The following is a 27,164-nucleotide window of genomic DNA, read 5'->3' as shown; positions in this document are numbered from 1 at the left end:
CCTGTAGGGTCGTGTAGCATGCAAGATATTTTTTTTTTTTAGTGAATTGGCATTTTCTTTGCTAGTTTGCAAGAATTATGTTTTGCTGGTTTATGTACTTGTATTTGAAATGGGCTTTTGATTTGTGTACTCTAATCAGCAATTATAAATTTGAGGATATAATGTATCTCATCATACAAGCAAAGGAACGATCGACTTTCTCTATTTTTTTATTTTTTTATGTTTATACTTTATATATACTTCTGAAAACTTTAGTTTCGTTTTTTGTTTCATTCGTGTTAAAAAATTTATATATCTCGCCATCTGAAGTACGATGTTTCGGCTCCAAAATCTGCTAGCATCACACGTTTGCCATTAGTCAAGGTGTAATATTTTTTTATGGATGATTCAATAAGAGATCCGTCTCATAAAATATGACCTGTGAGATAGTCTTACACAAGTTTTTGTCAAGTTTTATCGGTTTCAATTATGTTTAAATTCGGTTCAATGGGATTTGAATTTCGGATGGAATTAGGCTCTATACGATAAATCCAATTCGATATGTTATAGTATAAGTTCAGTTTCATTATTTGATAATCCAAATCTAGTTTAATCCGTTAGAATCAGTCTGTCTGATCCGGTATCGTCCTTGTATTCAACCTGTGAAACCATGGTCATTAATACGTTTCACCCCTAAAATTTTAGGTTTTGGGTCCTTCAATTAAAAAATTAATGAATCAATTTTAGCTTTTACCAAACCCTTGATATGGTATATTGAATTATTGGCCAAGGTATTATTGGCTAATTGGTTCAACTACTTCAGCTCACTGCCGAAATTTAGCTCATCCTCTTCAACAAACTCTTGAATACCCCAATTAATGCAGCGCAACCGTGCTCTCCAAACCATAATTGTTCCTTTATAATTCCAGCATATATCTTCATCTTCCGAGTCATTTCTCTTATTCCTCACTCACCCTCTAATGGCGGACTGCATCTTTGAGCAGCTCAAATCTCAGCCCGTATGGCTTCTTCTCCTCGTAGCCATCGGTTCTTTACACATCCTGAAGCGCTCACTGTCCTTCCTCAACTGCTTCTACATCTATTTTCTCCGGCCCGGAAAGAATCTGAAGAAATACGGATCATGGGCTGTGGTCACCGGTCCTACCGATGGCATAGGCAAAGCCTTCGCCTTTCAGCTGGCTAGAAAAGGGCTGAACCTGGTTCTCGTGGGCCGGAGCCCGGATAAGCTGAAAGAGGTTTCGGATTCCATTGTGTCCAAAAACGGGTCGACCCAGATCAGGACTGTGGTAGTGGATTTCTCCGGGGATTTACTAGAAGGTGTCGAGAGGATCAAGGAGGCGATTGAGGGGTTGGATGTTGGGATTTTGATTAACAACGTTGGAATCTCTTATCCTTTCGCGAGGTTCTTTCATGAAGTGGATGAGAAGTTGATGCATGATTTGATTAGGATTAATGTCGAGGGTACTACGAGAGTAACTCAGGCTGTTTTGCCGGGGATGGTTAAGAGGAAAAGGGGAGCTATTTTGAATATGGGATCTGGTGCTGCTGTTGTCATTCCTTCTTATCCTCTCTATTCTGTTTATGCTGCCACCAAAACGTAAGCATTTTCTGTCAAGTCTTTTGATTGTAATCTTTTTTTTAATGCTTATGTTTTGTGGATCCAATGTATGTGTGGTTGGGCGGATCTTGAAGGGGAACGGTTGTTTTGATTCCATACTTTCACGTGGCAAAGGTTTTCTTTATGATCGATGCTGGAAACATGTAAATATTTCATTGCATTGAAAGTCCAACAAAGAACCTTGAAAAATTTCCTGACAATATGATCAGAACTTGAAGTTGAGATTTTTGGATTCAAGTTGTTTTAGGGCTGGATGACTGATTTAAGCTGTTGATATATGGTTCATGGTTGGTTTACTTAGTTAAGGAAAGCACTGTTGAAACTCAAATTTTATCAGCTATGTGTATTTGAAATTGTATCTTGAAGTTGTGTCATGTGTGATCTACTTGTTTAACTAGTAGTTATTAGTGGGATTTATGAAATGAATTCGTTCTGTTTGTAATGATAATTGTGAATGAGATTGTCTATGTTCCTCAGTTATATCGATCAGTTCTCAAGATGTCTCTACGTGGAATACAAGGATAAGGGAATTGATGTGCAGTGTCAGGTACATTCTACTTCCAGATCAAGTTAATGTAATTGATATTCTCATCATCTGATTTCTTTAAGATGTGATATTTTCTGCATCAATCATTTCTTTGAATTGTTAATGTTTCTTTTAATAAGGCAATCTTCTGTCAATTATATAAAACGACAAACTGTTCTAGTCCTGCATCTGAAGGAAGTACATTTGATGGATTAACTTCAAGCGATCTTCTTCAATTAAGCACAGCTTCGGGCTTTATCGACTTCAAAAGTTTGTCTCGATCATTCAAAATCTTTTGTTCCGGGGGAATTCCCATGATGTGGTTCTTGTTCTTTGAGTCAAGGATCCTTACACGTCTCAATGTTCTCCATTGTTCTACAACACTGATGCACAACATTCTTTTCATTTCACCTGTCGCATTAATAGCATATAAAAATCAGTTGCTTGGTTATAATACTGCTGATTCATCTCCAAATGTAGGTACCCTTGTTTGTGGCTACAAAGATGACGTCGATCAGAAAAGCCTCCTTTATTGTTGCATCGGCAGATGGTTATGCACGTGCTGCTTTGCGTCAATAGGCTATGAACCTCGATCTGCCCCTTACTGGCCACACTCGCTTCTGTGGTTTTTGGTGCATTGTTTTCCAGAGAAGTTCGTAGATTCTTGGCTTCTGAAGAGAAATCTTGGAATAAGGAAGAAGGGATATCTCAAGCAGTCGATGAAGAAGGAATAGAAGTCATGTGTGTTAGCCATCCTCTATTATCTGAACTTGTCAACTTTTTGCAGTTATTTCCGATTAAGGAACTAGAGAATTAAAATTTAAAGTTGTTGAATCTTTCATATAATCACTTTGATGTATTCTACGTATTATGTGAGTCTCGTTCGTGTGAAGACGATTCTGGGTTTGGTTGTAAGTTTATGCGGGATTCCCCATGTTCTTTCACAAGTTATGTTTACTTCCCTGCTTGAACCTTTTAGTTACCATTTGGTTGGTCCATTCTAGGAGGCCGCCGAGATGTCTTGGCCGCCTGTTTGTCAAATTCGAACTGGAAAACTTATATAAATAATACATATTCTGCGTAGAATGAAGTTGCACCCCACTCCCTTGATAAAGTTTGACAGTGCTTTTCTTCGTTCACATATAGGCTTATACTTTTAACCGACATATAACTCTTGATTTATAAGAAATATAATGTATCGTTTATCTTGAAATTGATCAGAACGTTTTTTACTTCAATCTCTAACCATCAAATTAAAAGTAGTACAATTTCATTTAAGATACCCTTAATTTGCGGCCATGAAATTCAATGAAAAATGACGCTAATCCATTTAATTCAAGTGGCGTGTGTTCGGGTTATTGGGAATTGGTTCAATTTGATTGGTTACACAACAAAATTAATTGCGAGTGAAATCTCTGGTAATTGTGTGTGAAAATATTTTTTATGTATTGAATATTGCAAGTTAAATTTTCTTGGTTTAGTTTATTATATACAAAAACTTATTATCTCTATCTGACAAGTACACGACAAAATATTATTTTTTAACTAATGAATTTTCGTCATATATACATAAATCAGACCAGAATTGTAATACTAATTACTGTGATGTTCAACTGTGTGACAGATGAATTTTAACTACTTCTGCGCTAAAAATTTATGGGATGATTAAAAGTGTCTGGACCATTTCCCACACTTTGTCGATCTTTTATATATTTTAAGATTAAGATTACTGTTGATTAGATTATGCCGCAGAAAGAACAAAAAGAATCTCCAAAATGACAAATTATGGACCTGCCTTTATTACCACTTGCACGACACACAAGTCCTTTGGGATCAGCTGAGGTATATCTATACATGTATAGAAAAGTGTACTTTCATTTTGCTATATATACAAACTCTAGTATTAAAGAAACCAAATTAACATGGAAATCAAGGCTTACAAAACAGCAATCATATACATCTTGTTGCTTTTGCTTCGAGGGTGTTTAGCTGCTGATCAAAAGCATCATTCAGGTTAGATTTTGTATGAGTAATGCATGCCTATTTTCTCTATATTTGCACTCATAAGTGTTGAAATATTAGGGTCAATAATGCTTGCAGGAGTTTCAGTGTTTTCGAATCGGCATCAGCGAACGAATAGACCGAAGGGACAGCAGAGGCCGGTGGCTGGATCATTGTGGTCCGAAGATTACTCTCTGCCACGTAGAAGACGACCAGTGAACAACTGAACTGAATCGGACCTCCGATATCATCTCATCCACCATGTGCTGTTTAATTTTGTGTGTGGGCTATGACTTAACTGAGTGATGGCTTTTATTCTACTTGCATCCAAGGTTGTGTATGAGTTGACATTACAAAAATCCCGTTTTGTAAAATGTTCCTAAGAGTGTATAAATATGCCATCTACTAATTAAATCTTTTCATGTTTCCTTTCACTTTCTTCCAATATGAAATTTCTGTTTCTACTATGCTACTTAATGTATATCTCGCTCCAGTTTTTCCAATCGAACGAGCTTAGTAATGGGGCCCACACCAGGTACCTGTGATGTGAGAGCTATGTCGAATAGTCGCAAACTTGATTCTTCTAATCAATATTTTTTCATTTGCGCCAATCACACATAGTTTGCCTAGTGTTATTAAACCAATCGGCGTGATTTACCGTATAATACTTTATAAAATGATGAAACATATCACCATCTTTATCTATTATCGGGTAAAATGAATTTAATATAGCTCAAACCAAATAAATCGAGATTAAATAATTCATTTTTCGGGATTGAGATTGAGAAAAGACTAAAAACTTGATTCTGAATCTGAGCATAAAAATATGATCAAGTCACTTTGTATCCTTAGTTATCCGCCTCTAACATCAAAAAGACGAATGGCAAAATTATTTAATCCTGTTTTGTACCTTTTAAGGTCATTTACATGTCTTAGTTTATTTTCTTGTTAGGATTGGACATGATCACCATGTTCTAAAAGTATATTGGATACATCAATTATTCACTTTAGATTAACTTAATATGCAGGCCTGCCCCATTCTGGATTTGTTTTCACACACTTTATTTGATCCATAACCCAAAGATTTGGGCACACATGCCCATTATTTTTGTGGAAATTCCCTTCGAAATTTGAGCGACAAGCTCTCGATATTACAACACTTGTCCTACTTCGAGTGATTCTTGCATCTGGTCAGTTATCTTCACTGATTTTAAAAACTGTATATAGCATAAAATAATAACATGATATCCAAGGGCATTATTTTTTTCTAGCAATTTTAATATCTAGTTCATAGTATCATATATCCTTATGTCTTGTTTTAGAAACGAATTGAAGTTCAAATCACGTGTTTGATTTTCGTGAACATATGGTTGAAAGTTAGTGTGATACTTCATATATGGCCCCACTAGAGTTAGGCCCAAAGTCAAATTTGGGATCTCTGGTCCATCTCCGGCCAAGACCTATACTAAAGTAGAAGGATCCTCAAGAGCTCATGTATTCTCTTATAAATATCAGGTTTGATTGTTCAGTTCATTTATTCAATATATTATTTTTCAGCAACACCCTTAACTGCTCTCCACTTATATCTTCAGTCTCTGACTTGAGCGTCGGAGGGGCAATGCTGGGACATCCTCCCGACCCCCTTCTAACAATCTTATTCGTGATTTTAGGTTTATGGCAATTTTGAAACCTGTGTCTGGACTAGTGACACTTGCTGAAATCAAACCCTAAATTTTCTGTGAGTATGGTAGTGTATTATCGCGGAGTTATAGAACGTAACCAATAATTATCATTTTTGTTTCGTGTTTCTATTAGCGTTACATATCGATCGAAATAATTTATTATACGATGTAAAATATTTGAGTCGCACTCGTACTATCATCTTCAATAACTTTTGGAGTAGGTCTCATGTGAGACCGTCTCACGAATCTCAATCTGTGAGACGGGTCAATCTTACCCATATTCATAATTAAAAGTAATACTCTTAGCATAAAAAGTAATACTTTTTCATGGGTTACCCAAATAAAAATCCGTCTCACAAAATACGAGCCGTGAGACCGGCTCACACAAGTTTTTGTCTAACTTTTGACATTCGATAAATAGAGGGAAAAAATGATAATTATTAATATTTGGTTGATAGCTATACTCTTGCAATAAAAATTCTCATGTGTATGGAAATTAAAATATCAACACATTATAAAAAGAATAAGTTCATATAAATTAGATCAACTTAACAAACCTGATTGCAAGTCACAACTATATAGCAATAATGCAAGAATCTCTTCCATCATTGATAAAATCTAGAAAAATTTAAAAACAAGTATCATCAACCGATAAAGAATAAAATAACTATAACATTAAAGATATGAGATATATAAATTAGAGAGCAGAGAACTACCAAAGCAACACATGTTTCTTCTTCTCCAATCTAGACTTGTGTTGTTGGTTTATTGAAAAGGAAATGTGTGAAGCAAGGCACAAGCACAACAATTCAACAAAGGTGTGCGACTGCGGCTGAAATTTTGAATGTCAAAACCTAAGTTGGGACATGTTTGGTTTATTTTTAAGTTCTATTTTTAATTTTTAAGTTGGGACATGTTTGGAGTACAATATAATAAAAAAAACAAATAATTTTCATATATTCGGTTTTTCGGTTTTTTCGGTTTTTTTTTAAAAAAAACCGAACAACCGAAACCGAAAAATGCGTTAGAAACCGAACGGTGACAAATAACAAAAAGAGCTAAAAACGGATTTTACGGTTCGTTTTCGTTTTACCGAATTGAACACCCCTACTAAAGTTTCGAGATAAATTGAAGAAGGAATAACAAAATGAGCTCGGAATGTGCACACATATTCGTCGATGAATGTTGTTACTGTGAAAACATTATTTCTAAACGATTAATTACTACAAAACTTCTTACAGTATGTTATCCGAAATAATTTATCTTAGAAAGACAAAGTCAATCAGCATATTTATGATTTCAAAATAACAGACATATTGACTTATATGTATTGAAGTTTTGAGACTATTTGAAGATAGTAACAGCGAATAAGTTTAAATATAAATTTATTCAGTTAATGATATTTGAATACTTCCAATGTTACTGCAAATAGTTCAGGTCTCCATAGCTAAATAGATAAATGATAGTATAATATATGTAAATTAAGATTCAATAAATTAATTATTATTTTCAAATAATATTTTTTATTGATTCAAACTTGAGCCAATTTGCTAAATCTATAATTTCGATAAATTAAAAGATACTTTTTTTCTTCTTTCAAAATACATTTATTCAACAAATCAATAATTCTCTATAGTTACCAACATAACTACAATAATTTAGTGAAATATGATTCTATTGTTGTTTGTTTTTCCTTCAAATTCATGTTTGTTGAATCTGAAAAAAATACTATTTAAATTAATAAATTATAATTTTATCAATTAATTATGATATCTCTAAATTAATTTACAACACATTTAATTATATTTGGAATTGTTATATTGAAGCAAGACAGAAGATTTTACTATATTTGGAATTGATATACTTTTTGGCTGTGTTTGGTTGCAAGATAAAATAAACTAATGATTAGTATGTAAATGATAAAGAAAATGATTGTGGTAGAAATGTAATATATGGTAGAATGTTTGGTATGATTTTTAAGTGTAGGATAATTTTGGAATTTTTCATGAAAGGACAAAATCGCCCTTCCTCTTTTTTTGTTCTTCCACTCCGGTGGCGGCGGTCCGATAGTCCGATGACGGCGGTGAGTCGGCGGTCCGACGGCGACGATGACGGTCCGGCGAAGGTCCGACGACGTCTGTGCAGTTGAGGTCCTGCGAATGTCCAGCGCAGACGGTCCGGTGAAGGTCCGGCGGTGCGGCGAGGGCGGCGGTGCGGTGGCGGTCCGACAAGGGCGACGGCGGCGGTCCGGCTGCCGAGGTGGTTCAATAACGGTGAAGGAAGAAAGGTAAAATTGAAAAGAGAGTAGGGATAGAGGAGAGATTAATAATCCTACGGAAAAATGAAGTATTATTTAATCACACGTAATACAATCTAATCATTTATAGGAGGGATTGAGCTGGTTAAATAAAAATCATACCAAACGCAGGATAAAGAGTGATAAAATAATATATCCTACCTAATTCGACCAACCAAACGCAGCCTAGCAAGACAAGTTTCTATCAAGAGATTCAAGACATTTCATTGCAAACATATTTTCTCCAATATCTATATTTACGGTGACAAAAAAAACATATTTTTCCTTCTTTATTCTATAAAAAAATTCCATTAATAAATTAGTCTCTAATGCTAACTAAATACATAAACCCCAGTCTATTACGTGTGCTGAACTTCTCGCTATTGAAGGTGGTTTGCAGATCGCTCAGTTGCATTGGCGTGTGCCGCCGACAGTGAATTAGTTTTGCGATGTTCGAATAATCGACGAGGTTTGTCCCAATACAATCAGAAACTGAAGTCTTTCGAGATTAAAGTTTTCTTTTTCTTCTTCTTCTTCTTCCCCAGAGTGCTTGTTCAACGGTAAGACTCGCTACTTTTTGTTTTGCTTTTTCGAATTTTCTTCTTCATCCTGGACATAAAATCGACCGTTTTTGTCATTATTTAAAACAAATTCACGTAGATCTTCTAATTAGGTACTTATAGATATTTGATTATAATATTTATTGATACCATTTCATTCGGATTGAAGGATTTGATGAGTTTTGGTTCCAAACATTCTATGTTGATGATTTTGGTTTGTCTTCAAATTTATGTGTTTTAAATCCACAATCTTTGATTTTAGGTTAGATTTTGATGAAGTCATGATTTCGAATTTATTTAACGTCTTTTAATTGGAGCTTCGGTTAGTTAACTTTGTATGGGCCCATGTCATGTAAAGGGTATTTTTCATAATTTTTACGCAACTCCAACTTTTTCTCTAATATATTCGTATCTTAGCCTATTTATTTTTGTATGAACGAACATTCACCTCATTATGACTGTAATCTTTTGTTCATGTGTTCGCTTTATTTCTCAGTATTTGGATTGGTGTAATATAGCAGACCTAAATGCTATTATGTAAAATTTCTATTTGAGTTTCAGAGGTACTTTGCGATCACACAAAATAGCAGATGCACTTCTCCACTTATTGTATGTGATAAACACTACTTATCAACTCTCTATCCTTTTGTGAATGATCATAGATAGTTAAATGTTTCACTAGTTGGTAATTCGACATCTCCTATTTTAACTACGGCCTCCCTGCTTGTAATATTGCTAAACTTAACTTCTATATATTTTGTCTTTGCCCAACTAAGGCTTAAACATTTATCTTCCAACGTTTCTCGCCAAACGGATGATATAATGTTTATAAATCCAAATTTCATCAAATCCGATTTCCGAGATATATGTCTTCACCGAGCTAGGGGTTTTGTTGTTTGTATTTTTGTCCAAATAGCACAATTTCTACCACATCTTATGTATATCTTATGGATGTTAAAGGTATATCTATTTCATAATATATTAGTTATTTTAGCGGATGTTAGATGGATTTTTTTTGAAGAAATAGTTAATATCATTAACAAGACAACAAGTCATGAAGTACAACTTTTTTCGAAAAACAAGGGTATTGCATTAAATAAACCAAATTGCCTCCATATTGTAAGCTTCTTCTTGCAAGTTCATGAGCCACTTGATTAGCTCCTCCCGAACGATAGAGTATGGTATTCTAGGGCTGCTTGAGCATAGGCTGCTAATGGTTTCAGCAATTGGGGTATCCAATTGGAAAAGGAGTATGACTTCTGATGGCCTGAATTGTGGTGAATGAATCTGTTTCAACTATCCATTTAGCCCGTTGTAGTGTGCACTCTTGTGTGAACTAGCTCATACCGCACTTATGCTTGTATTTGTATTTAGGGAATGTTTGCAATCAATTAAAAAAATCGGTTTTGGTTTTTCTTAAACCCCAGATTTTACTTTTGTTTTTTTCTCAATGTAATTAAATTCTCACAGCTTGTCATATGCTTATTCTGATTTTTCAAAAGTGATTTTTTTGTTTAACTTAAAAAAATTCCAGTTTTCACTTTTATTTCAAACACCATCCAGTTATGATTTTTCTCATTTTTTCATGTTCTATAAGTTTAACAACTTCTACAAAAGTATAATCTTTTGCATATATAATCTTTTGCATACATTCTCTTAATCTTTATCGTGATTCTAATGATCCTTATGCATGCACTTCCTCATCCTTAAAAACTTTTTTTTTTTATTATGCAGAGGAAACTGGTGTCATGTCAGAAAATTGTGGACGTGTAGGAGCTACGTGGGCAAACATAAGTATGGGATTGGATTTATTTGGTCTCTGGACAAGTGAGGTAGCTGAATTATTGGCCCAAGATGACGATCTAGTGCCTTTTCTACAGAACAGATCTTACATAGCTGGAAACATTAACAGAGTGGGTAGTGAAAAGGGCATAACTAAAAATAGTTGCCCGATCAAAGAAAAAAACATTTTTAATGGTTCTACTTCGTTGTATTTTAACGGAGCAGGAGCTTTACTTCCAGAGTTTAAAAAGGAAAGATTGAAAATATTGCTTCAGCAAAGTGTGTTTACTCTTTCACGGGAAGTTGACGAGGTATTTCCCAAATGTCGTCCATAACTTTATACATGGACATTCTCTCTTAACTAATAGATGGGATTTAAGCAGATGATTGCCCTAGGGCTTCTTTTGTTTTATTGTGGATTGTGCATAAAAGTTTGGATTGGGCCGTCTAAGATCTATTGTTCAAAAAGTCTGATGCTTGAATATCACTTTATTCTTATAACTGTTGTTGCTTTAAATTAGTTTGTGTCTCACCCTCTTCCCCTTGTGATGACTCGAGTTCGAGTCTCCCCTTCCCCTAGTTAGGTAATAAAAAAAAAGTAGTTGGTGTCAACCTAATAGTTTAAATTATATATTACTTCTAGTCCATCTAAAAATGGAAGATGAACACTAAACGCGAACTTATAAAAGAGGGTTTATTTTGCCAATTAAAATGTCTAAACTTGTTTAACAATTTTTTTGGATCTTATTTGTTTGAATTGCAGTTAATAAATCCTGTATTATCACTATGCCGACTACGATCCTGTTTGAGGTATAAAGATAGTCTTCGATCAAGCTCTATTGGATTGTCACAGAACATTGATGAATCAATACACGCAAACAAGAAGCTCAAAGCATTACCTTCTTCTTTGGTGAGCATCTTCCTTAATACTGCTTTATGGGAATGTGAAGTGCTTCCTTTTAAACTCCAGAATATTATAAATACAGATGCATAATAACACGATTTAACTGTTAATATACAGTGTCAACTTTGTCCTAGTGATGAAGTTAAGTAAAAATGTCAACCCAGGACGTCCTTCTCCTTATTAATGATCTCCAGGATATTTGTTCCTTCACCCAATAAAGTTGGTTTACTAGTACTATCTTAAGTATTTGCATATAAATACACAAAGATAAAGATAATTAAAAATTAAAATCGCAATGATTTGTTGGTAAATTTATTGGACATACTTTGATATGGATGATATATTTTTAATTTTTTTAACAAACGGCGGGCCAACCCGACCCAACCCGTCTTAACCCATAACCTAACGATCTAATCCATTTTGACGAACTTCCAAATGGGTTGCTAAAACCTTAACTCTAAAGTCAAGGGTTCTTCCACTTGACTGAGTAGCAAGCCATCGAATGCCAAATGCAGATATGACTCACGCTATTAACCTTTGAAAATCAAGTCAATAATGAAATAAAGTTAAATAAATAATTTATAACAAAACAAGTTAAGGATCACAAAGGAATATCTATTACACGAGGACTATCAACAGTTGGGACTTATATCTTAATAATTTTTAGTTTATGTGATTGAATTCTGAGATATTCACGAGATGACGTGTTTTACTAATTTATTTAATATACTATCTCGAGCTATTCTAATTTTAGTTGTGGGTTCTTCCACTTAACTAAGTAGCAAGCCATCGAATACAATGTCGAATACCACATTGTATTCGATGGCTTGCTACTTAGTTAATGGCCTATCCCATTTTGACATCTCTAAAGTTAAGGGTTCTTCCACTTGACTAAGTAGCAAGCCATCGAATACCAAATGCAGATATGATTCACGCTATTAACCTTTGAAAATCAAGTTAATAATGAAATAAAGTTAAATAAAGAATTTATAACAAAACAAGTTAAGGATCAAAAAGGAATATCTATTACATGAGGACTATCAAGATTTTAAGTTTCCTATAAAAAAAAAGGACTATCAAGATTTGGGGACTTTATATCTTAATAAGTTTTTAGTTTATGTGATTGAATTATGATATATTCATGAAATGACGTGTTTTCCTACTCTATTTAATATATTAACTCGAGCTATTCTAATTCCATTGCTAATTTTCGACAATCAACTTTCATCGACTCATTTAACATTCAACACCGCAATAAAAATCTGTTTAAACCTCAAACATTTGACTGATGAGCCGTCGGTTATCACTCGAATGTTTAATCTCTCTCTCTCTCTCAATCAAACAAAAGGTATGTAGTATACTTATCATATTGCAACATCATCTCTCAGTCTCAATCACAATACATTAAAACATTCACATGTTATCAAATGTTGGCAATATCGCCTTCTAGGTTTTAGAAGCTGACAAAAGGGACTTTTGTTCTTTAGTTTTGCTTTGATATATATATATATATATATATATATATATATATATATACATATATATATATATATATATACATATATATATATATATATATATATATATATATGCGAGCACTCCAGTGGTGAGGGCTTGCTTGCTCGTAGTTGCATCCTTGCTCGACTTGTCTTGCAGAGACAATCGGATGCCCATATTGCCAACCTTTGAAGTAATCTCCCACTATGTCTATGTCATTCTCCGTAGCATGTCAATTTGTGAACACGACACACTTTGCTTCCACAGTTAGCCGAAGGAGGTGGGGGTCCCTTGGGTTGATTGTTGGAAGGGTTTGACCTTTTAAAACTATCTGCTATTGGAATTTTGATTGGGTGAGGATCGTTTTAGCCTGTCATCTTTCTTTGCGATGCTTAATGTCAATTTCCCAACAAATCCTCAAAATTCTTTGCTTTGTATACTGCAAGGGCAGATTGATTCGATTGGATAATCCTCTAGAGTCTAGTGAAGCGATGAATCTTCAATATCTCATGCACCATTGAGTAAATGAAACTTGGAGAAATATTCCAAAACTGACATCCCAAGGATTTATGTCAATTTCTCTTATTGTGATAGCTTTTGGAGTTGCATAGCAGTTTGGGAGTAGTGCTTTAAGAAAGTGTTGCACAACATTTGCCATATGATAGGTCCTGTTTGCTCCATCGAAGACGACATACCACCACTGGGCTTTTCACCGACTGAGAACGTTACTGTCAGTTCTACCTTTATCTTTTGAGATACCTCCATCAGTTTGAGGTGATTCTCGAACTTTTTCAGCCACTTTTGTTTGTCCTTAGGGTTTGGTTTCCCATCAGAAGTTGGCACACTAGATCCTGGTACCTATTAGCCTGTCGAGGTGTCTAGTTCGCTGGTGGATTTACAAACCTTTGAAGAATTAAGCCCCCATGTGTTGGGTTTCGAGATCTTGGTGGTTGTTATTACGTTTGTGTCTTTATTGTCACCAGGTGGATTGGCATAGGGGTTGCGATTTGCGCGAGGTGGTTTAATCCCACTCCCTAAAAGACACTACTTATTACTTTTAAATTTATTGACACATATAATGTAGCTTGTATGCTAAATATGTTTTTCTGAAACGATGCGATTTTGAAATAAGTTGATCTGTTTTTGTTTTAGCTATTAAATACCATCCAATTTACAGATCACAAATACTACATCTAGTTTGAGGTTAATGTGAACTGATGCATTTTATATCATCAACAATTTTCGGATATATTGTATACTGTTCAAGAATTTTCAGCATTGCTGCTGCAACTAAATCCAGTTGTACCTGATTGAAAGAATTGACTCCGTTTCATGTCATTTTGTTCTGGCAATTTGACTTGAATTGTTTTAGTTAAAAGATGTTTTAAAGATTCCACATTGTTTTCCAATAGTGAGGTTATTTTGTATAAATATGGTTTAGGGAATGGAGAGATTGCTAGCAGACTTTTATATAGTTAATTAACATATGAACATCATTTAGATGAGCAGTTAATGTATGCTGCCTTTGCACATGACTTGGTGCATTACTTTTGACATTATACATGGTGGATTTTGCTATATTGGAGAAATTTACTTTCTGTCGTGTGTTGGGCTATGAACGCCTTGAGGACATAGATTTTCATTCAAGTCCTAAACTCCTAGTCTAGTTTGACACTTGTTTTCCCCATCTCTCTGCAATGTGTATGGGCTTAAATTGACAATGTACCTGAAGGAGAGGTCAATTACGTGCCCTGATCACGAAGCTGATAAAGAAAATGAAGAAATAAGAAAAGTATATTCGTGTCTTGTAGCTCATTCGTAGGCGATTGATTGGAAATATTATTGCACCAAGTGTCAAATTTTAAAAATATTTTTTTCTATCAAACAAGATCTATCCATGAAAATCATACTGATCTCAAGTACGTGTTTTTCCAGGTTGATAATGATATTAAATTAATTTTGGAGTATGATAGCACTAAGGTCGAGGAAGTGATGAACACACATTCTGCTGAATTTTTTTCCATGGTAATTTTGACGTCTAGTAACTTGTTTTCCCAATTTTTTTCTTCAGGTCAATATTGTTTATATCTTGAAACCTTTATTGTTGAATGCTACTCGAATTCACTTCGCAGTTACAGCACATGGAGCAGAAACTTGAAGAACTTCTGAATGCTGCGATGACAACTTGCAGGTACATGACAATTTGGCCGGATCATTCTTTATGATTTAACACGGACTTCTCTTTTTGCTGCAGAGAAGCTCCTAAAAGAGAATTGTTATCCAGAAAAATTATTTTTCTTAAAACACTCTTCCCTTCTTTCAATAAAACTATCTATTTCAAGTTAAAATGGTTTTTTACTGTAATACTTTACAAGTATTAGTTTTAACATAATTTCCTTATGTTAAATGCTATAGTTACAGACTGAAAAATCATTTTGGTGCTAATTTCACTTGTAGAAAGTTGAGTTTACAAAGCTGACGTCTTTGGAGTGTGATGATTGACTGGTTTTTATGCATGTAAAGCTCACTTGTCCAAATTTTAACCAACAGGCCAATGACGCCTAATGAAAAGCAACAACTTTGCAGAAGGATTAAGGAACTCCCTCCAAGAAATGTGGACCGTGTTGTGGAAATACTTGGACATAGTAAAACATCAAGGAAAGATTTGTGCACTGAGGTTTATTTTGATCTGGATAGTGAGGTAGATAACATAAGACAGATTCATGCTCATTTCAATTTACCCTTCTGTAAAAAGCTAATTGTGGAGCATTTCCGATGCGCAGGACCAAATCACGTTGTGGAGATTATATTTTTATGTTTCTGCAATTGAAAAGGCTAAGACATCATGATGATAAATCTCGTTGAAGCGCTTGTAGACGAGTCTTCTATGCGACAGGTATACATGGTAAAGAGGCCTAAACATGTTAACTGGATGCATGGAAAGTGCAAATAGTTGAATGCAGACTTGGTACTTAACATCCTCACAATTTTGAAATGGTGTGTGAGGTTTCCTCATTTGTATGTCCAAAAAAGAAAAATAAGCAGCTTTTGTAAACCATCTTTTGTGAAGACTTCTACTTTCTTTGCCATATTGTTGTTATAGCTTTAACCAAACCTGTTCCGCAAGAACCCCTACTGGGTGAACAGCCTTTGCGAAGTTGTACTTCTGAGACATCCCCACGGTACAAGGATAAACAGAAGTTAGAAAGTGCTGAGTTCGTTCATTTTGTATCATTGTTTTTTACCTCACGGATATTTGTTCTTCTGTAGTCTGTGGCCACGATGGTGCGTCAACTATACATGGTATCTGTTCTGTGGATTGCACATACAATTCTTTGAAAAAAAAAAGAACTTGGAATTTTGCTAACATGTTATTCTACATATTAAAGGCAGGAGCTCTAACTTGTTACTTTTTTTAAAGATTTTGGTCACTCCTCACCTCGTAACTTTATACTTGAAACCCATTTTTATTTTCCGGCTTATCTCTGGCTTTCTGGTTTAAACATGTACGGATAACATGCGCATGGCTGTTCAAAGACAGGAGTTTTGGGCATTAGTAAATCCATTGAGGGAGTACATGAGCACAAGGCTTGGGGGGTGACTTAATAATTCAAGGCGATGCAATATGAGTTTTAAAATAATTTTGTAGATAAAACTCAGTTTTCATCTGTTTGAAAGAAATTTTTCGCCTCGAGAACCAATCCACAAGGCATCCTTCCAAATGTGTCAATAATTCTAAAAATGCTCGCTGCTGAAAATTTAGGTATGAGAAGTTTTCGACATTCGTTGACAAGTGCCGAGAGTATAAGCTCAGGGTATCAAGATTGGTCTTCGTTGCATTTCGCATATTATTTTGTCCACACTTCGTCTGACTAAAATATATAGGGTGTAATATGGGATTAAGCAATTGAGAACTGATTTTTTTTTTTCAAGGAATAGGGTGTAATATGGGATTAAAATCTCAAGTCTCGTAAGGTGTATTGAGAAAAAAATCACAAATTATGTACCAAGCAAGTGTAAAATATTTGAATCAGAAGGAGCGTCTGGGCCTTTCTTCAGCAATATTCACTCTAATTGCCCTGCCTCCCAAACTCTGCACCACAGAAGTACACTCGACTAAGTTAGAAGCTTTAAATTTCATATGACAGTATATAGTTAATATCAATTTAGTTATGTCTAGGCGAGCTAATCGAGTTATGCAAAACAGGGTTGAACCCTGAAGTTTGATTGAGTACGATATAATGGGCTCCATTTGAAGGGATCTTTCGATGTTAATCTTAGATATTTTTTCTTACTACAAGAATTACAAACTTCAGATTGAAAGCAAAATTATACTCATAAATGTGAGAACATAACAATTACCTGTCCATCTAGAGCAGCTATAGCGTCATTGAGTTCTGTCTCAGTTGACATCGTTACGAAACCAAATCCACGTGATCGACCAGTCTCTCGATCATACACTACACGAGCATCAACCACTTTTCCGTGTTCACTAAACACCTCCTCCAACTTAGCATTATCCACTTGCCATGGCAAGTTACCAACATACATTCTGAACGAAGCACGCTCAACGAGTCTAGGACTCCTTTCGGGCTGTGAACCTCTAGGTGCAGCCTTATTTACGGTTAGAACTCTTCCATTTATATCCTAAAGCATGACAGGATCCATTAAATCACTTGACATAATCATTTCTATAAATCAACACACCAAATTAAGTACATAGAAAATCATATACAATGAAGAGAGTATAGAACTTCTCAAAGAATCAGATATATGAAGTTCAAAGTGTGATTGGAAGCCAAAAACTTTTTTTAAAAAATTCTTTTATGGTAAAAGAAGCACTTTTAAGTAGTTTTTTTTTTTATATCTGGGTGAGCTTCTAAGGCTTTTTTAAGGCTTAAAAGAAATAGATATTACTGATTTTATAGAAACACAAAATAAAAATACTTACCCATCTACTTCAATCTCTTTTAAAAAATATAATATCATTCAAATATCGAACTGATTCAAATGTGCCTATAAATCCAAACCCACTTTAAAATTTGTAATTAAACCAAAAGAATGTCTACAAGATATCAGGGAACCACTAGGTGAATGCTGAATAGATCAAAAAATCATACAGAATCAAGTACTTGACAAATACTTGAATGCTTGGGGCTAATGTTCAATACTTCAATAATAGACAAAAGAATGCAATTTTTCCATGAATATGTATATGTATAACCCATTATTAGGATTCTAAACTAAAGCAGGATGCTTCAAAAGTTTGATACAGCTGCCAAGAGCAAGTTGCCAAGTTCATACGCCCCACCATGTCGAATCTTAGTTGGAAATTGGGGAAACAAAACGAATCAATGAGCAATCAAAAAAACTTACATAACCATTGAACATCTCGACGGCCTTTTCAGCTTCTTCCACAGTACTCATAGTCACAAATCCAAATCCTCGACTTTGATCTGTCTGCCTATTATAAATAACCTACATTGACATGAACTTATAAGGGCACACTCAATTTTTTCAGGATACTCACAGTTTCACCTCCATAACCACAGAACAGAGCAAGAAAGATAACATGTTTTAAGCATATCAGTCCTTTTGAAATTTTTTTACTACCTTTATTCTGTTTTCTAGATATTGTAATTGTAATTGCAACTCAATTTTACTGTCTCATTAGAATGAAATATAGCAAGGATTATGCCGACAGGTGGCCAAGAGTCAAGGTTCCAAAATGGTTTTCTTGCCACCAGAGTTCAGATTTCTTGAAATGAACCCACAAACAGCATGCTATGGCTTGAGGGGAAATTTCACAAACCGGAAAAGCGAGATCGGGTTTTTAAGAAATATCAAATTTAACCAAGGGATGTCTAATTGTCTATGATAGGCTCATCCATGCACAAACTCAAATAAATAGGTAAATTGCACATACTACACCCCGATACATTATAGACAATCTACTGCCCGCTTGAAAAAATTGATAAGCTAAACATCCTATGTTTCAAATTGATAGCTATGAAGCCCTTTTTTTGGTTCAAGCATTTTTTCCATCTATGCATAAAATTACCACAAGTTAGAGTTTTCAAAGTTGACAATTATTCTCAGTATAACAAAACATAAATATTTGATTGCTCGTCGGGATTTGAAACATTTTTAGAGACAAAGTGAAACATGTTTATGGTTAATCAAATTCAAAACAACATTCTATAATTTTTTTTATTAAACTTAAAACAACATTCCAGGTTTTGCCCCTAATTTAATGCACAGAGGCTTTAGGTTCACGCATACCATGAGAAATTAGTCAGAAGCTTTTCAGCTATCAATTTAAAACCATAACAGATTTGAGCTCATCCATTTTTCACGTGTGGTTTTAGCATCAGTGCCTAGTAAAAACTAAGAAAATCCATAGCAATTCCAAAGAAAAACTAGGCCACGAAAACAAACATAAAGCTCAAAGGCAGAATCTTTATACCTCAGAAATCTCCACAACACCAGCTCGATCAAACAACTGAGCTAATTTTTCACTGTCAACATCATAGGGCAGATTCCCGACGAAGAGCTTAGCCTCCTCAGAAGGCTCAGAGTAAGAATCCTCCTCCAAACCTCCGCCATCACTTTCCACGCTCTCCTCCTCCTCCTCCTCCTCTTCTTCTTGTTGAGCCCAGTCTGAAGTCTGCGCAACTAATGGGACAAACTTTGAAGGTAAAATCCTGGATTTGAGTGAAGCCCATGTCGTCGAACTGTGGATTTGCCTGAGAGATGGGGGTGGGGTGGATGTGGTGAGATGAATTCTGCGCAAGGTGGTGGCACCGCAGCATTCGAGCAATTTCAGATGAGGGGCATTTGCAGACGTCATCGTCTCTGAGACAGACAGGGGAAACTTACAGATAAGAAATCTTGAACCGCGATAATCGCCAGGAAATTGAGAGCTCACCCTCGGTGTCGGACTGGGCCGGGTCCAATAGATTCGTTTAGCAAATTCTACAGTCCGGTCCATTTTAGAGAACACTACCGTGCCCACTTTATGTCTGTCCAATTGTAGCATTTATACCTGGACTCTTTTTCTCCTGAGGAGTTGAAGAATATATATGGACATTTTCATTTTGGTTTATCTGCTTAATGTGTTATATATAATTTGTCCAGTGTAGTTTATTATTAAAAGTTATTTTCGATTTTTTGGATTTATCTTGAGCATGTTAAAAGTTAAAGTTAGCAAGAGCGATTTCGAAAGTTATATAAAATGTAAAAATTTGTGTGAGACGGTTTCATTTGTCGTATTTTATGAGACAAATCTCTTATTTGTGTCATCCATAAGAAAATATTACTTTTTATGCTAAGGGTATGTTTGGTATGAATGATAAGCAAATGATAGATTGTTAAACCCATGTTTGTCTTATTTTTTATGGGTTCAATTAATCAAGAAGTCCATGATAAAAAAAACTTATTTGGTGAAAAGACATCTCATTGTTTTGGGAGGATTGAGAATCCAATTTCTAAAATATAACATAAATTACCATTCTACCCACATGATTTTGAGAACATTGCTACAAATATCATTTTATATACCAAATTGTCATCGATGTTAGTTTAGGGTATTTTTGTCTTAACAACAAAAAATGTAAAATTTATCTTTCCTATCCTACACACCAAACATAAACACATAACGGTGGAATACGAGTTCTGATACCATGTTAAGATTGGAACTTTGACCTAACTCAACCCCAAAAGCTAGCTCAAGAGGGGAGGATTGTCCAAGACTATATATACAACTCCCAGATTATTTATCCAACCGACGTGGGACAATTAACAAAATTAAGTGAATTTAAAATTATTAGTGTAATTAAGTTCATCCAAAGTTTGTTTCATGTGAGTTAATAATCAATAGGATGAAGCATCATGTATTCATGTGCAACCGAAACATTTGAGCCACTTGCATCCCCAATCTAGTAATCTAGTCCTTTCGTCCTCAAGAGGTTACACATTGGTAAAGAATCTCATGGCTTGTAGTTTATATACATCAATTTTCTATATGTTTGGCTGTTGGATGACTTCCGAACTCACAGAAATCAGAAAGATTGAATAGATTAGTTTTAGCGACAGTTTTCATTAAATATGTTCAGTTCACAATTACTTTATGCTAATTCAAGTTTTTGCTCATGCTCCGATTCTCCTATATCCAAAATCTAACAAAAATTCACGCATTTTGTTCATTTGTTGTGTTTGTTTATCCTTTTGACAATGAATTACAGCTTCTTCCCAATGAAATTTCTTGTTTTATGTCATGTAATTGAGGATCTTTTCCTTCTTCCAGGCTGGCCAAGAATCCTTTAGATCCATTACTAGATCTTATTACGGAGGAGCAGCTGGTGCACTTCTAGTTTATGACATCACCAGGTATCGTAGTTTTCCCACGGACTGATCTTGTGCTTGCATCAAGCTCATGGTAACGTATGCTATGCTTACAAATGATCAGGGGATTGATTTTGTTTTGTGTACACGCTTGTGTTCAAATCTTTTACTTTACTGGTGTTTTTTTCTAATTTCGGGAATGTGTTTTAATGTCTAGGAGAGAGACATTTAATCATCTTGCAAGATGGCTGGAAGATGCTCGGCAGCATGCAAACCCAAATATGAAAATCATGCTTGTAGGGAATAAAAGTGATCTTGCTAGCTGAAAAGCTATTAGCAAAGAAGAGGGGGAACAGTTTGCCAAAGAAAATGGACTACTGTTCTTGGAGGCATCTGCAAGAACAGCGCAAAACGTGGAGGAGGTGCTATTTTGAACAAAATCCAATCTAATTAACTCATGTTTGTTGATTGGGCTCCTAATCTCCTACATTTTGTGCAATTTTTTCTCACATTTTTACCTATGTAATGTAATGTATCTGGTGCATCACAGGCATTCACAAAGACTGCGGCAAAGATACTTCAGAAGATCCAGGAAGGTGTCTTTGATGTATCTAACGAGGTAAGGGCCCAGATATTTATTCTGCCTTAAATGGTGTTATCACATAAGCTGGCACAACCATATTAACAACACTTAATGCTACCCCTTGTTTCAAGCTGCTAAAATATTTAAGGTTGGCCATCGATCTGTTTAACTTGCTGGATAAACGATCATTTTTACATGATTATTCCTTAATGCATCTGCAGAAATTTTATAATAATTGATGGAATCGTAGCAGTCTTATGGCTTCTGTTGTAGCAGCCTAGACATGTGGACGACATACCTAATTGTACCAGTATGAACTCAATATTATTATCATTATCATGAAATGCATTTTGCGGGGGACTTAGATAGTTGGTCTCTATACTTGTTTTTTGGGAAATCTATCTAAGATTAAACATTTGAGGTGAAACTGCAGTCATCTGGCATCAAGATTGGGTATGGGCGGCCTCAAGGTCCGGCAGGAGGGAGAGATGGAGTAGTTGCTCAAAGAGGTGGATGTTGCAATTAATTGTAGATAGATTAATATAGAATTGTGAATTAATGTATATTGCATTTGTATGAATTGCAAAATTTAATGGATTTACTTCCGCACCCAGAAAGATGCCTGTGATGCTGCTATATGTGATATAGATGAATGTTACCCATTTTCTCATCATGCTAGTAATGGTTTTCTTGAGCTTAGGCTTGTAGAGTAGGAATGTGTGCATTGTATTCTTTCAAATTTCAGGAAAACGCTCTAAAAAATAATAATGTTCTCTAAGAAAAATGGCAAGGTTCTCCAAGATTATATCAATATCTCATGTTATATGGAGCCATACAATATCCGTATTAGCTTTTTACAGAGTGTGGGGTGATATCTCATGAGGGTTTTTCTCAGAGTATGTTTTTTTGTTAGATGGTCTTACGAATCTTTATATGTGAGACTAGTCGACTTTACAGATATTAACCTTAAAAAGTAATACTCTTAGAATAAAAAAGTAATATTTTTTTATGGAGAACTCATATAAAAGATCCGTCTCACAAAATACGACCCGTGAGATCGTCTAACACAAGTTTTTGTTTTTTCCGTAAAGAATCGATCAATACAATTTTAGTTCGAGTTTGATTAATTCGATAATTTCAAATATGAATCAAAACAACTCAAACATATATGTACGATTTCCAATATTATTAAATCTAAAACATATCCATATTTAACCCCTTTATGAAGATGCGAAGGAACCAACGGTATTCCTCTCCCTTCTTAATCGAACGTTTCAAATGTTTTAGTAGAGGTACGAATTATGCCCATAATTATTAATATTAATATAATATTTTATTCAACGGAGAAATCCACACCTTCAATCAAAACAACATGAAAAGCAGGCACGCCGCGAGTCTTTCCATCCATTGCAACGAAGAACAATTCTTCGAAACAGCGCATTGATCACATTCACTGATTCGATTCCATTTACTGAACGTGAACAAGCTAAGAAGAATCACATTCGTTTTTCTTTTGTTAATGTACTTCCAATTAATAATAATAATAATAATAATAATAATAATAACAACGAAATCTAGAAGAGTGAATCTCATGTGAGACCGTCTCACGGATCATAATTTGTGAGACGGGTCAACCCTACCCATATTCACAATAAAAAGTAATACTCTTAGCATAAAAAGTAATATTTTTTCATGAGTGACCCAAATAATAGATTCGTCTCACAAATACGACCCGTGAGACCGTCTCACACATGTTTTTGTCAATCTAGAAATGCTCGCTTTCAAGAGTGGGACCCACCGAACATACGACTTTTTGTTCAATAAATAATGAATTTGAATCTGACTTCCATTTTCATCATATTGACTGCCACTTGTCACTGACCACCCTTTCCAATTTGAACACGAGCCCACATATTGTACGTACGTAACCAGAAATAATCGGATTGGATGGGAAAGGGGATTTAGCTTTTGAAATTTCTCATCCGAAAAGGTAAAAGTCGATATCTCACACGTTTTCAATTCCCTTTTTTTGGTTCATTAAATCTTGGGTTTTGTTGAGCTGTCCGAGGAACCGTTTTAGATTTAGCAATGGGTGATTCAAGCTTCGGAACGGGTTTTCCTGATTTTGCGGTTGATACATCAGGACCTGTGATTCATTTTATTTTATTTCTTCGCTTGGATTTTAAATCATTTTCTAGGTTTCAGGTTCGATTGATACATTTCTGAGAATGCTCCGGTTGATTCTCTAAAAAAAACGAAGCCTTCATTCTTGGTACGCTGAGTTAGAAATTGCTTTACCATCTTGCATCAAAGATGATGATTAATATGAGTACTCCCAGGCGAAGGACCAATATTTCCAGGTAAAGAAGTTTATACATCAATCAGGGCGATTAGCCGCTATATAAGTTTCGCTTTTTGCGCATTATTTATCAACAAAAAAAATGTAAAGTCTCAGTGCATTTAAAAGTGAAACGATTCCTCTGGTCTGCAACCCTCTCTCTCTCTCTCTCTCTCTGAATTTGGGTAATTGAGCTATTAATTCAGTTCAAGAATGGTTATATAGTTTCTTGTCTCTGCCGCAGCTTGAGTATGAGAAGAACAAATGAAACAATGAGATTGATTGTGATGACTTTTGTGGGGCTTATATTCGGCTTTTTCTTAGGGGCATCTTTTCCTATGTTTTCATGGACAAAGGCAGGTGATTTGATTCTTGTTGCGATTAATTTCTTACCGTCATGGCAAAGACTTGCCAAGACTATTCTGTTGCATAACTTTGATATTTTTTAGGTGCATCTACCTTCGGGAATTTTTCCTTCCATCGACCTTACTGACATTGAGGAAAAGTACTCTGGTCTCTCGACACATGCGCTGTTAAATGTTTGGTCTTTTCTCAGAGGCCATGGAGGCGTTTCACACAAATTTAACAATGCCAAGGCAAGCACTTGTTTTTTATGCAAGTCGTCTAGTTCGAGAATTTGTGTTTTGAACACCCTTCTCCAGTCTCTACTGTAATCTTCTTTTAGAATTATAAAGTTGGAGTATTGGATGGAACCACGATTATAAAAGATGTGAGGCGTAAACAGATGGTGGAGTTCATTTACCGCTTTCCTCCATTAGCTTACTTTTTAATTACTTCTAGCAGATATGGGTCCCTACCAATCCCCGAGGTGCTGAAAGACTACCACCGGGAATCATCGTCCTTGAGTCTGACTATTATATGCACAGATTGTATGGTAATCCTGGTGAGGTGTGTGAGCTTTGCCATAATTTCTTGCATTTTCGTGTTATTTGCTTGAACAATAAAGAAACCGGGAATGATGTGAACCCATTAATGTTTCTTACAAAATAAATATCTAACCGCATAAATGGCACTAGATAATTTTTTGTGAGGTATTTATTCTTGTAAAATTACCATTCTTATAGTTTTCCATGGATTTTGAATCGAAATATCTCATACCAGGACTTAATCATAAAACCGAAGTATCTTATGACCTTTACTGTTGGCTTCGATCAGAAAAAAAACATTGATGCTGCAGTGAAGAAGGTAACTTAAGATTTCGTGTATTCCTCCAGCCAAGTATCGTTTTCTTTGTATCTGTGTGGTTTCTTTGATTGACAAAGTTGTACAGTTGACAGAAAACTTTACGATCTTGTTGTTTCATTATGATGGCCGGACAAGCGAATGGAGTGAATTTGAATGGTCACAACGAGCTATCCATGTGAGTGTCCAGAAGCAGGCTAAATGGTAATTATAAAGGAATTTTCCGCGATATGTCTGTTTGTATAATTTGTGACAGACGTAATATGGTTTACTGTACATCTTGCAAGGTGGTATGCCAAGCGCTTTTTACACCCTGACATTGTGGCACCTTATGATTATATTTTTATCTGGGATGAAGACTTAGGGGTGGAGAACTTTGATCCTGAAGAGTGAGTAGATCAGTTGATATCCTTCTGTATCATAAATATTTTAAAGCAGAACTATTTACAAATTCAACGGCCTGTGTGACTGACAGATACATAAAACTCGTGAAGAAGCATGGTTTAGATATTTCACAGCCTGGTTTGTCCCCTGATAGCGGAATGACATGGCAGATGACAAGAAAGCGAGAAGAAATCGAAGTTCACAAGTATGAATAATTAGACTCTTCTCCTGATCTTTATTGATTGCTTTCTGTAATGGGTTGTTGTAGTGAGAAAACACTAGCAATATAATCGCTTGCATTCACAGAGATACAGAAGAGAGACCAGGCTGGTGTGAAGATCCACATTTACCACCCTGTGCAGCGTATGTACGTGAATTAATAATCACGATTAGTACTGTAAATAGAACTCAATAGGGTGTTTTTTTTCCCTAGATTTGTTGAGATCATGGCACCTGTGTTTTCTCGTAATGCATGGCGCTGTGTCTGGCATATGATCCAGGTATGAAATTGTTGCTCCAATTTTCTTTATAGTACGAGACAAGTTCTCCCCGACGAAAAGAAACAAGAACAGAAAGGAAAGAAACAAAGAACGAGCAAAAGGTTATAAATATTGAATAGCTTTATTTGCGCCTGTGTGTGAAATATAAATTATTTATGGCATTGGTACAGAATGACTTGGTCCACGGATGGGGGCTTGATTTTGCTCTCAGGAAATGTGTTGAGGTACGTGTTTGGTTATATGCATTGAAATCCATGGCCATCTTTGCTCAGAAAATAACAAATATGCATCGTTGATCTTTCATGAGCACAGCCCCCTCATGAAAAAATAGGAGTCGTGGATGCTCAATGGATAGAGCACCAAAGTGTCCCTTCACTAGGAAATCAGGTGCATATGACATGTGAAGTCTCAATGTTTGGTTCCTCCTATATTTTGTTTCCGAAATTTCTTATTTCGGGTTTTGTTCCTTGTCTAGGGTAAGGCAGAAAATGGGAAGGCAGCATGGGAAGGGGTACGTGATGAATTTAACAAATCCTAAGCTTTGTGACTTGCTCATTTGATGGTTATAAAATTTTGGGTTTAGGTACGGGAGAGGTGTAGAAATGAATGGACAATATTTCAGGAACGAATGTCAGCTGCAGAAAAAGGGTATTACAAAGAGATGGGAGTTGATCCACCCAACTCCACTACTCGGTAGAAGGCTTTTGATTTAACTCATTTTTTGACAACAATCTAATCTATTAATAAAAAATGCCATATTCTTAAATTCTCGATTCCTTTCCCGACATTTATTGTTGAGAAGCCATTAGTGTCATTGTACCTACTATTTAGGTCCCAAGTTCAAGTCCTGACGATCTATTAAAGGGTTTTACAGCAAATATTTAAACGTATATATATATTTTAAAATACAATATTATATATAATTTTATTTTTAAAGTGATTTCTAT

General features: G+C 35.2%; 4 protein-coding genes and 1 pseudogene across 8 annotated transcripts; 4 read left to right on the top strand and 1 right to left on the bottom strand.

The window, feature by feature from the left end:
- The first annotated feature begins 764 nt into the window (after positions 1-764).
- On the top strand, positions 765-3,105 carry LOC140826543 (very-long-chain 3-oxoacyl-CoA reductase 1-like). The gene is given in 4 exon segments (XM_073188928.1): positions 765-1,597; positions 2,096-2,165; positions 2,625-2,715; positions 2,718-3,105. Coding segments are annotated over 4 exon segments (960 nt in total). The 5' UTR covers positions 765-959; the 3' UTR covers positions 2,879-3,105.
- Positions 3,106-8,503: 5,398 nt separating this feature from the next.
- LOC140826542 (uncharacterized) lies at positions 8,504-16,090 on the top strand. 2 transcript variants are annotated; one of them, XM_073188926.1, is made up of 8 exons: positions 8,504-8,683; positions 9,874-9,960; positions 10,418-10,776; positions 11,229-11,375; positions 14,802-14,891; positions 14,999-15,057; positions 15,417-15,567; positions 15,650-16,090. In XM_073188926.1, exons 2-8 carry the CDS (start codon positions 9,897-9,899, stop codon positions 15,713-15,715), a joined length of 936 nt encoding a protein of 311 aa, XP_073045027.1. In that variant the 5' UTR covers positions 8,504-8,683; positions 9,874-9,896; the 3' UTR covers positions 15,716-16,090. The 2 variants fall into 2 exon arrangements, with proteins under 2 accessions (XP_073045027.1, XP_073045028.1); XM_073188927.1 differs by lacking the exon at positions 9,874-9,960 and having other exon boundaries at positions 8,505-8,683.
- Positions 16,091-16,773: 683 nt separating this feature from the next.
- On the bottom strand, positions 16,774-19,843 carry LOC140826541 (28 kDa ribonucleoprotein, chloroplastic-like). The gene is made up of 4 exons (XM_073188925.1): positions 19,333-19,843; positions 18,243-18,344; positions 17,229-17,513; positions 16,774-16,959 (listed from the first exon to the last, which is right to left on the bottom strand). The coding sequence occupies exons 1-4, from the start codon at positions 19,714-19,716 to the stop codon at positions 16,897-16,899; spliced, it is 834 nt and encodes a 277-aa protein (XP_073045026.1). The 5' UTR covers positions 19,717-19,843; the 3' UTR covers positions 16,774-16,896.
- A 347-nt stretch (positions 19,844-20,190) lies between these two features.
- On the top strand, positions 20,191-22,462 carry LOC140826788 (ras-related protein RABB1b-like; annotated as a pseudogene).
- Positions 22,463-23,672: 1,210 nt separating this feature from the next.
- On the top strand, positions 23,673-27,095 carry LOC140826540 (uncharacterized). 4 transcript variants are annotated; one of them, XM_073188923.1, is made up of 15 exons: positions 23,673-23,782; positions 23,998-24,152; positions 24,375-24,486; positions 24,580-24,726; positions 24,935-25,039; positions 25,253-25,336; positions 25,422-25,537; positions 25,621-25,722; positions 25,809-25,922; positions 26,024-26,080; positions 26,151-26,217; positions 26,388-26,441; positions 26,530-26,604; positions 26,693-26,728; positions 26,801-27,095. In XM_073188923.1, the coding sequence occupies exons 2-15, from the start codon at positions 24,106-24,108 to the stop codon at positions 26,912-26,914; spliced, it is 1,230 nt and encodes a 409-aa protein (XP_073045024.1). In that variant the 5' UTR covers positions 23,673-23,782; positions 23,998-24,105; the 3' UTR covers positions 26,915-27,095. The 4 variants fall into 4 exon arrangements, 3 of the variants coding, with proteins under 3 accessions (XP_073045024.1, XP_073045023.1, XP_073045022.1); XM_073188922.1 differs by having other exon boundaries at positions 23,677-23,782; positions 23,991-24,152; XM_073188921.1 differs by lacking the exon at positions 23,673-23,782 and having other exon boundaries at positions 23,789-24,152.
- Positions 27,096-27,164: the final 69 nt, after the last annotated feature.

The sequence above is a fragment of the Primulina eburnea genome, chromosome 3 (genome assembly GCF_022965805.1).
Source record: "Primulina eburnea isolate SZY01 chromosome 3, ASM2296580v1, whole genome shotgun sequence".
Lineage (NCBI taxonomy): Eukaryota > Viridiplantae > Streptophyta > Magnoliopsida > Lamiales > Gesneriaceae > Primulina > Primulina eburnea.
The sequence above is the reverse complement of the archived record's forward strand: the minus strand, read 5'-3'. Positions and strand labels throughout refer to the sequence as shown.

Bases quoted from the DNA above. Each gene is read 5' to 3' on its own strand.
- LOC140826541 (XM_073188925.1), bottom strand. From the start codon at position 19,716: ATGACGTCTGCAAATGCCCCTCATCTGAAATTGCTCGAATGCTGCGGT. The intron at 17,514-18,242 runs GTAAGTTTTTTT...GTCATGCTTTAG, and splicing joins TCGAGATGTTCAATGGTTAT to GATATAAATGGAAGAGTTCT. The intron at 16,960-17,228 runs GTAATTGTTATG...TCTGTGGTGCAG, and splicing joins TAGCTGCTCTAGATGGACAG to AGTTTGGGAGGCAGGGCAAT.
- LOC140826540 (XM_073188923.1), top strand. From the start codon at position 24,106: ATGATGATTAATATGAGTACTCCCAGGCGAAGGACCAATATTTCCAG. The intron at 24,487-24,579 runs GCAGGTGATTTG...GATATTTTTTAG, and splicing joins CTATGTTTTCATGGACAAAG to GTGCATCTACCTTCGGGAAT. The intron at 26,442-26,529 runs GTACGTGTTTGG...TCATGAGCACAG, and splicing joins CTCTCAGGAAATGTGTTGAG to CCCCCTCATGAAAAAATAGG.
- LOC140826542 (XM_073188926.1), top strand. From the start codon at position 9,897: ATGGTTTCAGCAATTGGGGTATCCAATTGGAAAAGGAGTATGACTTCT. The intron at 10,777-11,228 runs GTATTTCCCAAA...TTTGAATTGCAG, and splicing joins TTTCACGGGAAGTTGACGAG to TTAATAAATCCTGTATTATC. The intron at 14,892-14,998 runs GTAATTTTGACG...TTCACTTCGCAG, and splicing joins CTGCTGAATTTTTTTCCATG to TTACAGCACATGGAGCAGAA.